This window comes from Glossina fuscipes, unplaced genomic scaffold (assembly GCF_014805625.2).
Source record: "Glossina fuscipes isolate IAEA_lab_2018 unplaced genomic scaffold, Yale_Gfus_2 119, whole genome shotgun sequence".
Lineage (NCBI taxonomy): Eukaryota > Metazoa > Arthropoda > Insecta > Diptera > Glossinidae > Glossina > Glossina fuscipes.
In genome coordinates, this window is record NW_023998462.1 from 314,276 (window position 1) to 331,895 (window position 17,620).

The window sequence follows — 17,620 nt, forward strand, 5'->3', positions numbered from 1 at the left end:
TAATGCAATTTATTTAAAGTACATATATTCTTGATCAGTGTGAAATTTTCAATTTATTAAGCCATATCTGTTTGTCTGACTGTACGTGTGATGCTCTCCTGGTCGCAAAAATAAATAAATCGACTTCAAATTTGGTAAAAACATTTAAAGCTTTTGCACGCAGCTTTGTATTGAAAATGGGTCAACTCGGTCAGAGCAGAAGTCCGCCGTCGACCATAAACTGAAAGCAACTATGTTTTTCTTAACAAATTTTTACTGCGCTATTTATCAAAAGACCGTGGAGCGAATTGAATTAGATTTTGAAATTGCCTTCATTTTACTCATTTGAATAACGTATAATTTGTATAGGAATTGATTACATGTAATGAAAGAATGTTCATATTTATTGCTTTTATTATGATTATTTGATGTAACTCTCGCTCGCTAGCGGGACAGTAGATTCGTGTGCTGTTGCTGTTGAGAATCAGAATTAGGAGCAAGCCTAGTGCGATTACCAATAGAAGCTGTGTTAGGCCCAGGGAAACGTCTGCGATGAAATTGCCAACTATTCATAGGAATCCTGCGTAAATTCACAAAACTACTTCCTGCACTAGCACTGTCTTGTTGGTATTGCTGGCGGGGATTATCTACTAAACCATTAGAATCATAGAAAATATTTTCCAAAGTTTCTAAGCGATGTCCGCCCATTAAATTATAAGATGTACCTTGAATGTTTACTTGACGTAGCGCACCAACATTTCCTATATCAGTATAGTTTGCTAAATATGTTGCTGTTGACCGGATGTATACGTAAGTATCCCATAATGGCTTCACAATCGCGTTGGCTCAGAGGGGGACTGGCTAAATGTACTAATAAACCATGTTTAGAAATTTCACCTAAATTAAAAACGTTTATTTGCTTATTCAAGTTTGAATGTACGGATGTAATTTTATAATGAAGGAAAATATAAGAAATTGTTTACGGAATTAGCTTTTTGAATGCGATTTTCTTTAAACTCATCGTTATTGATATCATCACCTTCACCAGAATTTTCTTGTTTACCATTATTCTTTTCCGGCAATAAACTTTCTCGATCGTGGCCATCGTCCGAAACCGCACAGTTCAATTGTATCCAAACGTAACGTTCGGCCACAACTGAACCTTCGGGTTCAACCTGATCCACATAAGTTATCCGCGGCATTTTCATATGCCTTGCCACCTCGCAAATGGCTTTGTAAAAACGCCTCATAAAGCATTTATCGGGCAATAAATTTTCATCGGCACGATAGGTGAAAAAATGTAAACTATCTTTAATGCACCGCTTGCGGTGTGCACGTATTTAACATCCAGTAGGGCTTAAAATAGACCCACCTTTTATTATACCGAACAATCTAGAATCGTTTTTTCAATCGATCTAAACTTCTCTGTCCATTTCTCTGCCTGTCGGTATAGATTGCAATTTTTGAGATATTTTGATGAAGTTTGATAAACTGACACACAGGAGGAACGCTGTTGAAAATGATTTGGATCCGTCCACTTTTCACTCCCCATAATTTGGAGGAATAATTCATTATATAATTCATAATATATGTCAATAACCATTATGATTTTATCAACGTCAAAATTTATCGACAAAACTCGCTTTCTGATAGCTTTCGGACATTCTAAATTGGTAAGAAAAATTTGATTCAGCTGGGTCAATTTTCATGTTCATACCAAAACTGGGTCTTTATATGGTAAAAAGATATAATTATCAATATTTTGTGGTGCAAAATGGTTCATAAAAGTGAATTGACATAGAAATTAACTTTGCCAAAGTCTAACCATGTAGGTCCACTTTTTGCATATCACCGCATATAAAGATTCCCAAGAAATGTAAATTCTTGGATCAAATTTCATATAAGTTTTTTCATGACCAGTAACCCCTTATAAAAAAAATAAACTACATTTTAAACTATTCTGGGTTTTGCATACCTTCGCACAAGGTTAATACATGCGTGCACTACAAGCAGTGCATAGTATAAAATTTACACCCATGGACTACAAGCAGGGCATAGTATAAAATTTGTTAAAAACTTCGAGTTATGTGAAAGTAGTAATAAAGAAATGCATTGATAGGTCTTTCGTCAATAAATTCGCGAAAGTGACAGGAGCATTACGATTTTTTACAATCAGCCGCTTTACTTTCAAAAGTGCCTGATCCCAAATAGTTGCCTGCCACAATTCACATTTCTTTGCCTTAAAGTCGTTACAAACAATTTATGCAGCTGTTTCTACCGGCTTAGGTTGCCCAGTTGAAATTTCTGAAATACAACCCAAAGACATTTCTGTGCCCAACGTGTCACGTTTTTTGTTAAGTTGCATTTTTGACTTTTAGGTTTATATACATTAGGTGTACCGCAACATCATGATAACGATGACCAGTCTTTTGCAAATCCCAGCAGACTAGTCCAAGTTCATCCAGTTTCTCAGTACACTTGTTATCACATAAGTGGACATTGTTATTATATTAAATTATATAAAAATTAAAATTTTAATTAATGATAAGTGTAACAAAGTATGTTATTAATAAAACTAATACTTTGTTATACATTACTGTTTTAGAATCACTTTTTGGTCTGATTTAAACGTGCCGTCTATTCATCTTTTCCCTTATATTTAATCTGCAAGCTTCAATTTATTAAACATTTTGATGAAATTTGTATGCTGACATTTAGTGGTAAATGCAATTGCTCACGAAAACAAAGTTCATACGATAAAAGTGTATAATTCTCAATGCTTCAATTATATCGCACCAGTGATTTAACATAAAAAATTAACTGTGCTAAATTTAGACCTTCTCGGCCTATTTTTGGGATCCTATCCTAACAACGATTTTCACGAAAATCCTTACTAGAGAAGTAAAGTCTAAATTTTGGCGCGTTGTGATAAGAATAGACCCATAATGTTACCGTAATTTCATACAAAAATGAACTATGAATTATATTACATGCACATGAAGAATATGCCTTTGTATAGAAACAAGATATAATTTTTGTGTTCTATAATAACCAAATAAAAATTGTCTTAGATAATGTGGTGTAGCACATTTAATGGTCGGCTATCATCTGGATGGAGATTAATTCCACTTTGCAACATAGTGTTAAGCAATTCTAAGAAATCACTCACGGACATGTTTCTCACAATCAAACGAAGCGCGGTCCATGAACGATCCTCCGTCGTCATACATTTGACTAAAGGAACGGCTCTTATCGCATTTTGATCATCCGTAACCATAATAATGCAATCATTTTCCAAAATGTGATTAATAATACGAAGCATATCCTCTTCAACGCCCAGATCTTCGGAAGTTTTAACAATTCATATAGTCTATGATAAAAGTTTACGGTTTTAAAACATCAGAAGGTAAAACCACAATCCTAATGACGTATGCATATGACATGTTCCCACTGCAATTGCATTTTTCCATAGCCCATTTTTCTGATTGCCTATGAATTCCGTGTCAAACGAACATATCATTGTTTGAGGCTATGCATGAAAGAATTTCTTCTTTTCGCCCAAGGAGCAAAGCAGCACACAGTTCAGTTCAATTTAGTTCAGTGTTTTTAACGTTTTTGGGATGTGAGGTTAAGTCTTATCGCATAGAAGAAGCAATCTATGTTATCTATTGACTGGAGTGTGCCAGTTGCTCTTTGGAAGAGTTTTTTAAATCCTACACCACTTGTGGTATCAAGTATATTAAACTTAGAGGTTGCTCGTGTCTTTGTTCTGCTTCTCGGTGTATTAAGCTAGATACAACTAAAAATCCGAACATTACTGGTTCCACATAGTTCTTGGTGACAATATCTTATCCACCTTTAAGAGACGATTTCTCTTCGCTCTCAGTTCCACCCGGAACTTCCCGAATTTGTGGCATCCACGGGGGCCACAATACGGCCAGTTCGAGCAACTGGCTAAAAAAGTAAGCCAGGATATGCAGGAGCAAGTGTCCGCGAAAAAAGTAAAAAGCGCTTTACAAGCAATCAGGAAGCGTCTGGAACTATTGAACAAAGGATTGTCCACCTCGATGAGAACTTGCGCATGCCTATGTTAAGAACTTAAATATTTGCGGGCCGTCGAGAACAGCAAAACATCAAGGAGAAGCTAAAAAAGCTCTTGGACAATTTAACGACAGAATTGTCCAAGTATGCTGTGACGACTTTTACACAAATCAACGAACTGTGTATTCGCGGGCAGAGAACCGCCTCCATGGTTACGCGTAAGTCCACGAAGATCTTGGAAAATGACGCTATGCACTTGTTTGCAGCGAGGAGTCTTCTAACAGAATTTAAGATAGTTTGGGATTGGCACCCTCGCTGTCTCTCCTATCCATTAAACCTAGGCCGAACATATTGGCCTCGACGTCAGAGCTTTCGTCTGTGATCGAGGTGCGGCCAATACTGGTATGGTGAAGAAATTCCTAGACGGAATTTTTAACAGAATAAGACGTGATGGCAGCATACACCAGGTTCGCCTACTCTATGATTATGCGGATATCGTGAGTGCATTACGGCATAAAACCATTAAAGAATTGCCGATCAAAGGCGACATAAAAGGATTCATCGCGACAATGACGAAATAGCACAATGCCAAATCGCGATTCTGGGCCCTGAGAGCAGCCATACCAACTCGCAACACACCCTTTGGCACGTACGCATGTATTGAATTATTTAGGAGTTGTCATACATCCGAAGCTGCTGTCCGTTGACACTGATTGTAACGAAATTCGTAAACGTGTCCCATCGGTGCCAAATAAATAAAGAAAACTGGGCGGAGGCACGAAGTACGCTGAAAGAGGTGGAAGAATATTTCAAACGGTTTTTAGAGAGGGACGCGCTTGCCAACTAGCGAACTAGTGTCGGCTTACCCTGGCCAAACTTTAAAGCCATTCGGGGTAAATCAGGATACATTGCAGAAGATATTCTCAAACCCAGCAGTCGGAGAGAGGAGCAGAACCAGGCCATCAATGGGGATTGTGGAGATACTAGCAAAAATGAGAGAGTTCGTCATGGAGGAATGGTCTCGCGGCTTAAGGTACAACAACGACTACCTCCTCATCAACAAGATGAAGTACGCGGCCACAGTCCGCGAAGAAGAAGAGTTCGAGAGTACGACATCGATGGGGAGGTATACCGCGACCTAATTTTTTATCCCACAACCGACCTAGAGAAAGGCTACCTGCGGGTGCTCACAGGATACGCCGTGGCGAGGTACATCGATGAGCAGCTGCAGTGTCAGGCGTGCCTCGTTTGGATAATTGGATCCTCTCCTCGCAGGCCTTCAAACCGGCGTTCCCTAAAGAGGAGCTCCACGAAGCGTTCTACCGCTAATTTTACTCAATCATGACGCATCATATGGTGTACAGCGAGATCGGCCGACGGATACAGTCAACTGTGGTTGCGTTGACTTTTTCTCGCAAAGAGGATTCTGCAGAAGCGGCAGTAGCCACCGCGGAAATTTATTTGGGTACGCGCTCTTCTTGATGCTAAAAGGAATCAATTGGAAAGAGACCGAGGACGTAAACATATCGGCGTACTAAGAGGTCAGAGTCAGCTCCTCTGTGCGTCAGAGTTCTCCGCCACCCGAATGGTATTTCTTGAAATCGTTTATTTACAACAAAATGAATTGTCGCCAATAATTAACAGAACGTAAATAGAAGAAAAGGAAGAGCCCTTCAAAGCGAGTGTATTAAATACGCCTGCCACATAGTCGTTGAAGCGTTTAACAAGCGCGGCAGCCAACAGCAGAAGGTTTGTTTTCAAAAAAAGGGAAGTGAAAACTAAGAATACTTATAACATGCTTCATTTTTACAGCCTGACGAAGACTTAATAGGTGCTACTGCTGAGGAATAAATAAGACAAAAAACATTCATAAAATCAACCTGAAAATCGGGCGCAGAAGCTAAAAAATCTGCATATATTTCAATAGTGAAAGCAGCTTTCAGTTATGGGAAAGTATACTACTAAACCCACAATACCTTGGGTTCATGTAGGAGGTGTTGGAAGTAAGCTGCGTACAGCTTGTTTTGCGAAGTTTCTACATCCTCTATAGTGAACAATATATTATATAATAATGTAAGCACCGATCCGTTAACGCATAATCTTATTCAATTAGTGGCACAGCCTGGAAAGAATTACATGATAAAACTAACCATTTATGATTAAAAGAAGTCATTCTGCAAACCTATCCCGCTTTAAAGAAAGTACGTAAGAACTTTGAGTTAACATTGAAAAAGGAAATCCGCCGTGAAACATTAACCGATGTATAAGGTTTGATAGATCAATTTAATGCATATATTATCGGTTTATTGGCTTTTGGTTTCAGCGATGATTTTGTGGAAAACGTAGCATTTCGTGTATTCGCGTTAATTTATATTAATATCAAGAGCCGTCTATATTTTCTCAATAACCGGACACCAAACAGTTTAACATTTATTTGTCCGAATTGTGCTTGATGGATGAACTCTCGTTTATTTCAACCTGAACCTACGCAACATTTTTTAAATATGTTGCGCGGTTAATTGAAAGAACGTGCAAATTTAGAAAATTTTCCGTATGATTTTTTACGTATATAGTCAGAGAATCGTTTTCCTTGCAAAATGAATGATAATGAAATTGCTGGGTAAGTTTTTACTTTCATTTGGGCTGGTTTAGATGCTTGCAATTCGATAGTGGTCTTGTGCCCATACGAGTTAGCTTAGCAACCGAAATTTCAAAAAAAAAAGCCCAAAAGGAAGTGAGGAAAATGCTGAAGAAATATAAAATTGTAAGAGGCACGAAATGGTAAATGAATGGTTTATCTAAAACAATTACTAAATGGTAAGATTCCGTTCGATTTCAGCTAAGTTTCGATTTATAATCTAATTGGCATAATTATTTTTTTTATTATAGAAACCCTGCGTAAATATCCGCTCTATCCTTTTCCGTTGCGATTGACTACCAAAGACTAAGATTTACCTAATACCGTGTTTGCATTGAAACGTGGCAAGTTAAACGTTCTCTAGAACATATCGTTCATTATTTACGTTGCCAATATTCCGTACGGGCCTTAGATGATGTATTAATCATATATATACACTACTCCGCTTTATGATACTGAAATGGAAAAAGTGACGGTGGTAGGTATTCCAAATTTCTAAATGTCTAAATGTCTTCCAGCTCTTCTTTCGTCAGTGCGAAAACTTTGAGAAACTTATTAAACTTTCATTGTTTTCTTGCTGTTCATAGATATTTATATGGACGCTGCTGATCGATTTAATGAAATACATTAGACTGAGCATAACAACTGTATTGCATTCTCAACGTAGTAAATCATTAATTTGAACTAGCTGTGTCGTACGCTGTTACTACTATTCACATTTGTTCTCATAAAATTCACGTGGAGTTTTAAAGCAGCTTACAATGACAAAAAATCATCAACCAGTATTTGCTTTTATTATAAGATTTTCTTATACTTTTGTCAAATTTTTAGGGGTGTAGAAGAAACCTTCGATACCCATAGTGACATCATTACTACATATATATGTTCATGTATATATTTATATTTGGTGTTTAACAAAGTTATTCCTATGGCTGAACTATTCTCTACTTCCATGAAACAATCGTGCCGTAAAAATTAGCTGTATTTTCTAAAAATAATAACATTATTTGAAATAATTAAAATAATTCTTCGATTTTTTCTTTAAATATTTAAGATTATATGGTAACCAAAGAAAAAAATTTCCGAATAATTTGAATATAAATCACTATTATCCTGAAAATTAGATCGAATGACAAGCAATATAAGTTCAAATATAATATTATCTTTTTTATATAGTAGCTGTAAAGACTATAATTTGATTTAAAAAAAAAAAGAAAAAAATACGCCTAACAAAGTACTTTCCCATACTGAAACCCACATTTGTAAAAGCCTCTTAGAATCATACAATATATAATATACTTTCATATATCTTCAGTAGAATCATGTACACACTTATATATGTACACTTTAATATATCTAAACTATATAAAGCAACCGAAAATATTTTACAAAGAAAATTTTCAACAATTAATTAACAATTAACCAACAAATTCATATAGTTTTTTATAAGTGTTGATATATTTACTCACACACATTTTAAATATATAATTATAAAAAGTATGTAGTAAAACATACACGAAACTATATCAACAAAAAAATTCCACTCATTAAAAGCAACGATTAATAAAAGTTTTAATTATATTACAAACATACAAATGAGCTCAAAGTGAAGAAATAGTTTGGAGTTTCATATTTTTAAATTATGTTTAATTTAGTATGAAATTTTTAATAAGTTACTCCCATCAACCCCTATCAGTAGCTACGAAAGGTAATTTTAATTTTTTTCTCTACCTCCTTTTTTTATAACTTTTCAACATTTAGCTTATTATATCAATGTAAATTATGACCTTATAATTATAAAGCACGTATTGTCCACTTTAAATTAGTTTACACTTTATAATTATTTGAAATATTTATATATATATATACAAAGATAATATTTAATGTAAATACAATAAAGAGAAGTTATTATAATATAAAGAGGTTTTAACGAACCGATCAACAAAAATTATTATCATATGTTATTTTACAACTTGTGAACACGAATTGAGGTCAACATCCCAGTTAATCCTACTGCTGATTAAAACATGTTAAAACATTTTTAAATAATGTACCGACCATTAAATACCGTATACCACTATACCTGCAACAAACGCAAAAGTTGTGAATATAATAACAATTTGAACTTTGGTGGTATCATAAAAGCTTTTTGAGAACCATGCGCTTTTGAATGCGTTCGATGTCCAAAACCAACATGCCACAAGTACAGTATCGTGCAAATTTTCACCAAGGGTTTATAAAGGCTTCCCATGATACAGAAAGGGCTCAAAGATAATTTGAGGTATTAAGGGATGGTGATAAGAAATAATCCGAAAGGAATATTAGTTGATCATTGCCTCTATAGCCACAAATACATATCAGTGGTAGCGTTTTGGTCGTATTACTTTCAAGCGCTTATTAATTTTCCAAAAGTTTTTCTTATTTAATTCGTTTTAATTGGTTTTTAAGCCTAAATATAGCTTGAATAATTGTAATTTGCGGTTCATTATTAAATTATATTTTGTGTTTATATATTTCGTTTTATTATTGATTTTTGATATCATTTTATTTTTCGCTATCAGCACTTATTCTCAGGTCTTCTTTGTATTTAGGAACCAAATTATTGTGCAAATAAACCAAAAAGAATCGATTTTGTTGATGGTTCTTGTTGCATTTGTATATGTAATTGCTCTCTCCTTTAGACTGGAATTCTCCTGAATTCTTTCATTCAACTTTATGATTTATTTTCATGTTTAATGAAAAGTGTAACAAATATAATGTACACCGTACTATATTATATAATTCAAACACTTCTGTTAAAACCTTTTTCTCATTTTCATAGAACTTACTGCAGTTTTTAATAGAATACATTTATCTATAGTATAAAGTTGATTGCCGCCCCCCAATTAAATGCCGCCCATTACCGCCTCATTGCTTCCTCGTCCTAAGGTAATTATAATGTTACATAGGTATATTTATAAATTGCTTAATATTATTCTATTTTAGATTAGATTAAAACTCAAATCCAACTCAGCTCATCATCATATAATTTTTATAATAATGGTTATGATAGTGATCATCAATATTTCAAAATCTTTATTCTTTAATAACTTGCAGTTGTCTTTGACTGCAACGTGTGTACTTATCTGTAGATTCTTAAAATATTTGTTCTCTTCAAGTTTACAAGGTATGTTTTCAATTTCGAAAATTTCTTCAATTTTATTATCTATTTCATTATTTTCTATATTCGATACGTGTACAATATTGTAATTGTAATGTATACAATACGTCTTTATTATTACGAACGTTTTAGGTAGTTAAATTCCAAAAATTAGGTATATATTATTAAATAACGCAGCTCCAATTGGAATATATTTAAGCTTCTTATAATCGATTTTATATTTTTCTATTTCATCGTTAACTAAAATATTAGCGTATACAATTCCGTATTTTGTGGATGTTCTATTTCTGTTTTTTTAATTGTATATTAGTTAATTGGTTCAGATACATATGTTTGCTGTTTTCTGTTTCTAACAATTTATTTACTGAATTTATATCATTTTTTATTTTATCTCTATCGCTCTTTTCACTTTTAATGATTTTAAGAAAACAACTGTACGTTTCATTCTCTTCGCATCAGTTTGTTAACTCTATTAATTTGGATTCTTACTGCCATAAGCTCAGAAGCGCAACAAAGTCTTCAAACTTTCCGAGTTAATTGCAATTCAAAAATTTTCTACATAGAAACTTTTGGAATTCTCCCTATGGCTTTCGTTTATATAATTAAGTACAAATGTTATCTTCAACTTCATCAAAATTTACAGTATACAGGCAAGCTCTCTTAGGGAATTATACATCACCTATATCATGATATCTGTCAACACTTTAAATATTTTCCGAGTACGCTGTTTTTGTTTAGTTGGTTGGATTATGGGCATCCATGTCTGTTCGATAACATACATTCAGGCAAGAAAATAAAGTAAGTAGAGAACATTTCAAAAGCAATTTCAAGTCCTCAGATTTCACAATATAGCTTCCTTAGAACCTATTAACTCGTACCGCTAACACACGTACTATTTTCAAGCATTCTATCTCGGTAGACGTCTTTCATGAGCATCGCTCCCTATCCATTCAAAATATTTCTTGGTGTTTGTAGCATCGCTGTTCAAAGGGTTCAAATAGGGAAGTAATATAAAATAAATGAGTTGGATGTCTTCAAATAAGAATGCCCTCGAGTCGGTTGCATATGCAACCTTCCCTATCCTTTTTCTTAATTTGTCCAATTAGTTTACATTTGTTCAAGTATTTGTATAAAAATTTGGCCACATACAAGAACAAGCGAAAAATGTGAGAGTAAGCGTATAAAAATTTGGCCACATACGAGGATAAGCGTATATATTCTCAATAATTCGAAAAATTTGAGAATAAGGGTCCAATTTGTTTACATTTGTTGAATAATTGTTCAAGTATTTGTATAAAAATTTAGGCACATACGAGAATAAGCGAAAAATGTGAGAATAAGCGTATAAAAATTTGGCCACAAATTATTAGCTTGGTAAACATGTTAGCCTTTAGTCATATAAAAGGTAAAGCAGCAACTTGATTTAAAAATCGAAAGACTCTATTGGCCAATTCGTCGAGAATTTTATGCAGGTCTAAGAAATAAATGGATTTTATTCAAGAGTATCTCCCATCTATTTTGTTCTATGGCATAAAAAGGGGAACAGTAACTCTAGTATTGAAATGTTAAAAATATAAATCCAAAATTCTTTGTCTCATTTTTATTGCCCTCACCATTTCCTTTGAACATATCACTTCTGAATGAATCCTATGAAATAAGACGATTGAGCAGGCATCATATAATGGATTTTCTTTCGAAATTAATTTATTTTTGTTTCTTAAAGTATTTTAATAAATTGTCAAAGTTTATAGAGCTTCTATTTCTTTATTTAAACATCATGTCTGCACTGTTACATTGTTTCCACTGGAAAACAGTAATCTCTGCCACTTTTCTTATCTTTTTTATAAGCGTTGCTTATTATCTTTTTGGATAGATCATAAAATGAAAAAGTAATAAATAAAATTAAAAAAAAAAAAACTATAGACCTGCAATTTTGCAAAACCGCGTAAATAATTGACAATAATATATAATTTTCCTTGTTCTTTTCTAACTGAAATTATGGCGCTGATATATTAACAGCATTTATTGTAAACTTTTAAGAGGTCGAGTTCTGGGACAAGAAAATGACGTTTCCAGAAAAGTGTTACAGTTCCTATTTAACTCGCAAGAAAGCCACTACTGTTTTTGGTTAATATTTGTTATAATCAATCAATAACTGTCTCTCTGAACAGCGCTTTCATTCTTATGACGATATCTAACAAATAGCTCTTTTCGTGTTTTTCGACACTAAGTTTCTATATTGCGCGAAATATAGCTAAAGTGATGGCTAGCGAATATACGGTGAATAAAATCTTTTTTATAATATTTCTAAATTTTAGTGTGAAATGTCGTCGGGTCGCGTGGAAAAAATAATTTGTCTTCGAGAAAAAAAAAATAGTTCACATCTGAAAAAATGGTGCATAGCACTAACATTGCAAAGCCTTCAGCCTATTATCAAAATAAATGCTAAACACAATTTCTAATTTTTTCTAAGCCATCACATTATATCGAAGAGAAGCATCTTTTTTATAGAAAATCGATTGAAACTTGAATCTTTGGTAAACTACACCATTTCAGATTCGTTGCCAAGCAGATAATTATTCAAGCTAAGGTAGAGTTGTTTCAGACATCTGCAGGCTTAAAGCTTACCGCAATTTCAGTAGAAAAAACGCACACTTTATGAATTCAAATATCTTTTTCAATGTACTCACGATACCTGATATAAGAGATTATTGAAAACAGAATCGCTGCTAGACTGGCAAGCAGATTGCTTCTTATCACTGATGTGCCACTAATATGGACATTTATTGAGAAAAACTAGTGCAATATATATTATGCACAATTTACATAAATTAGTTCCTTTCGCATACCTGCGCGCGCTTTCGGGAAAATTTTACGAATCAACAGGATTCATAAATTAATGTTAATTTTTTGGGCTCGTTTTGATAGCTTTTCAAGTAAGCGTTATCAAAAGTGAAAAAGCAAAGCAATGGAAAGCGAAAGTAACTTTACTCTCTTTTTACAGCTTCATTCATCTAGAATGAACGATAATAACATTGGCCGCGACTCGCGAACTGTCAAAATAAAATTGATCGTGTTATTTAAATGTGCATATGTCCGTACCCAATGTCGTAGACGCCTATCTGTCCGCTATGGTTAAATTTAGTCGTACATGAAAGCGTGAAAATGACTTAAGTAGAAAGAGTAAACATGGAAATTAATGAAATTTGAATTTGGAAAAGAAGAAGAAATTGTTTCGCAGAAGATTTAGTTGGAATTGGCTTCTGAAAAGATGTATGTGATCTCACTCGTATATGAGCAGTAGGAAGATCTTATTGCGACTCCATCTCTATTTAAAAAGCAGACAGACTGCAAATCTGTCAATTCAAAATACAAGAAAAAATGGTCATAATCTTTTCGTCGTTCTTATAATATAAATAATAATTTTTTACCATCCCAGCGTTAACATCATTTTAAAAATAACTCTGCAATCAACATATAGTGGAGGGAAAAATGAAATAATTGGAGTTCATTGAAAACAATAATAATAACTGAAAAAATTGAAAAATGTCCAAGCAAAATAAATAAATAAATAATTTGATATATGTTAAATTTTCAAATTTTCGTCTTATTTGGTTTTTGTGTAGAATAAAGAAATTTTTTTTTAAACAGAGAATTATGCTAAAGGTGTTTTTAGCAAAAACAAAATAAAAGTTTTGAGGGAGAATTTTTCTAGAAATTGTAACAAGAGAAAGAAAAAAATATAATTGAAGGTAATATATATTGAAGGTAAGTGCGTTTATTTAAAATATATTTCATGTATTGAGAAGGAGACCCAACTGAGATTCCCAGAAAAAGTATGTTTTTTATGTCTCTTTGGTGTATATTTATTCTACGACATGTGTAGCTAATTTACTACGGGGCCTTGGAACAATTTTTCTTCTTGCCTTACGTTATTTTTTATTCCACTTTATGGAATTTCTTATAATATAACCTTTACGGAATAACTTTATAAACCGAAGTGGTATAGCGTAGTAGTGGGCCCTGTCCCACTATGTTTTCACTTGTTTTTACCTGATGAAGATATTAAATTAACCTACACTTTGCCATTTGGCTATTTGGTGGAATATAAAAAATAAGCCAAAAAATTTGACAGTGTTAACATCTTTGCAAGGGCATAACGCAACTTTAACTCAAGACACACAAGTTTTGGCGACTCGGTTCCGAGCAAGAGGGAAAAAGACCCTTTTTAACATTAAAAACTATGCACCCTTCAATTGGTCACATAGACGTATACCAACTTTTTGCACTCCAATTGTGGTCTGAGTACTGGAAGTTCGTTAGATCTGTCTTTTTCAAGTCCCACTCAATTAATTTCTCAATGGAATATTACGAAAGATATAGTCTTCGGCAGCTGTCTAAGTCGCTATTTAAAATTTTGTCATAATTTGGAAAAAGTCAACTTTATCCCAGTAAGGAGGTCTGTATAAAGTAAACGCAATCCTTTCATGTCAATAGTTAGTACAAAAAAAAATTTTCCATAGTTGGATCTTCGAGCTACACATCAGGAAAGACTTTAATTAGATCGACACAATGATTTTACAGTTTACGCCACCGATAAGGTAAGGTACATCTCGGAATTACTTGGCAAAATGAAACTTCGAGACACTAGATATTCATTTGAGAATTTCAATATCATAACCTACATTATATCTTTCGTGCTCACAACTAAGATCATCTTAAGCAGCTAACTGCCTTTATTAACACTGCTGACTTCCCTTTTAAGTTACCATAATTATAATTAATCTTTTTGTCTAGTTTAATGGTTTTCTTACAAATTTTTCTATCCGTAAATCAATAATTTCGCGCCAACTGAAAATGATTCTCAATAATTCCAAACATGTGGGAATAAGCGTCCAATTTGTTTACAATTTTTAATAATTGTTCAAGTATTTGTATAAAAATTGCGAGCATCTGAGAATAAGCGTGTAAATTTGGTCGCGTTTGAGAATAAGCGTATAAAAAGTTACTCTGCATTTATTTAGAATTGAGAATAATTCAAAGAGTCGGTCTGTATTTGTTTACAATTGAGAATAATTAAAAAAGTCAGTCTGTATTTGTAAACAACCGCCTGTTTATTTTAATAAATTTTTTTCAACATGCATAGATAGACACATGCACACACGTACACGCACAACTTATTAACATTGCTTTTACGTACGAACATGTTGAGTGCATAAGGAGCTGGTAAAGGTGTAAATAATAATGTAAAATTAAAAAAGTTGCAAACTTTGGCTGAAATAAGCTTATTTTAAAGATGAATTTACAAAAAAAAATTAATTAAAACCTAAACTGCAGGAATTCGAAGAAGTTATAGTGAAGAATGCAAATAAAACTTCTATGAAACTTAAATTTTATCTACAACTTTTTATATAGGTGTTCGTATAGGTTTATATACACGTTTATCAAAATGCTTGGATCCATTAGCAACCCCTCATGTGTCACTATTGTCGGTAGTTAGCGACACTATGTTCTCTTTATTCAAGACCATTTCATTTCGATTTTCTTTCCGTTCAAAAAGTGCGATTGTTGCGATTCGGAGCGGATAGTTAATAACTCTTAGGACTGCATGTGAATACATCGCTCCATAATATTGCTTGTTTGTGCATACCAGAGGATGGATATTGAAGCTGTCATATTTTCGTAATAGGTAAAAATCGGAGGTACTGCAAAATACGTGTATACAATCCCAGTTAGTGTGAGGTATTAATTTTCGATTGTTATGATTAAGCCCTGCTAAATTGGAACAAGGATTTGTTCGCAATTACCGGAAAAACTTTATACCTTTGAAGTGCTACCAAACTGTATGAATGTATATTATAATTAGATAAACAGCACATTTAATAAACTATGTCCAGCATATGTATCTCCACTCCGTCTTGCGATCAAGTCACCCATCTATAACCTATTGGCATTTAGGCAATGAAACATTTTATCTAGTATAGGTAAAGTTAATTATCTGTTTCTGGAACAGGTAAGGTCATGCAGTTGCGATTTGAATTTAAAGCAGATAAAAAAACTTTGCGAAACTGCATCCTTTATACCCATGCCCGTTGTCTCTCATATACCGTCGTGACGCTCGCGACATTTAATTTAGAATTAACACACTTGGCATCTTGTATTCTAGTATTCAAGTTCTTTTATTTCATACCCAATTGAACATACTGCTAGAGATGTGTATTATTCACTATAAATAAATGATCTTCAATTTTGTCCAAAAAAACGTGAAGAGCCTAATAGATATAATAAATAGAACGATGAAGCCTTAATTGAAGGGTAAATATCACGCTCGAAAATCTCAGATAACTTTTTACTTGCAATTCAATATTATATTATTCTATTAAAGTTTAATAAATGATTTTTTCTTTCTACCGATTCTCTATTAAACTTTTTATTCCAATTCTTATATCCAAGGGTTGTTTTTTTTTTCTTAACTTTTTATAAATTATGTCTTTTTTTAAAATTTTTTTTACACTTACAATTGTTCTTAAATGTGCACATTGCTATCCATAATTTGTTTTTCAACAATTCATTAATCTTAATTAGTTAATCTTATATATTATTGCCATGTATATTTGCAAAGGACTATTAACAGAATATTTTAATAAAAAAAAAAAAACTGAATAATTCAGTTATAAAAATTCCTTTATACAGATCATATTTCCTTCGCAATCTTCTTTTGTAATTTAATCCGGTTTGTTGGTCAGTTATAATGGATTCTATACTATTGTTATGATTCGTTATTGCATTGATAATTTTTCAGTATTTATTATGCTGGGCCAGCTGCATATCAGTTAAATATTTGATAATGTGTACTTTTGCTTCGGTTTTTTGTCAATTTATCTACATCATTGGGAAAGCTGGCTGCATACATGAAATGTATGTATGTACGCCTATTCTCAGATGTAGGCAATTTTTATACAAATTATTGAGAATAAGAAACGCTTACTCTCAGATGTTATCAATATGCGAAAATCGCACGGCAGGTCTCCAAAAATTTACTAAAACTAGTCAGAATGCTTTTAAGGGAAGATAAATGCTCTTTTTTCATACAATTAAATTAAAAATTTGCAAATTCATTTAAACCACTTGTACGAATATATGTATGAATTAACACCAAATATTCATTTTGTTATAGGCACTTCGATAATTTTCCTAGGCTTCTGTCAGCCCATCCCACAGAAATACTTCTCAAAACAGGCGGTTTTTTCGGATCTGGTGGTGTCGAAGTTGTACTTAAATGCAAAATATTGCATTGCAGTAGCAGTAGACGAAGTTACTGGTAAAGTAATAGGCATATGTCATTGTTATTAGATGAAGTCCCTCGACTGACATTATTAGTAGAATTCGAAGTTAAGCTTTGTGAGGTCTGGGCCGAAGATGTGGTATCTTTCAGCAGATCACGACTTCTGGAACGTCGACCCTTTCGAGCAGCTGTTTATTGATAAAATGTATTTAAATAATCGTTTGAAATAGTTTTCTGATACAATAAATACTTTTCTAATCGACATTTTCAATTCTTCGGCCCAATCCATATCGGTATTATTTACCAGTTTTTTGATAAATTTGCTTCCTTTAACAAAGCGAAGGCACTGTTGGGTTGTTTTTGTAAAATTTCCTTTTAACAAACACTCTGAAAAATAGAATACTTGGGCAGCCCTGTAATAACAGTTCAAAAACTCCTCTATTGTGAATGAATAAAAGAAAACTCTCATTGTGAATGTTAATAGCGATCAGCTGAAGATATAACACGCTTCTTTGCA

General features: G+C 33.2%; 1 protein-coding gene across 1 annotated transcript; it reads right to left on the bottom strand.

The window, feature by feature from the left end:
• Nucleotides 1–16,989: 16,989 nt before the first annotated feature.
• On the bottom strand, nucleotides 16,990–17,392 carry LOC119640326. The gene is made up of 3 exons (XM_038038264.1): nucleotides 17,352–17,392; nucleotides 17,138–17,293; nucleotides 16,990–17,092 (listed from the first exon to the last, which is right to left on the bottom strand). Exons 1-3 carry the CDS (start codon nucleotides 17,390–17,392, stop codon nucleotides 16,990–16,992), a joined length of 300 nt encoding a protein of 99 aa, XP_037894192.1.
• Nucleotides 17,393–17,620: the final 228 nt, after the last annotated feature.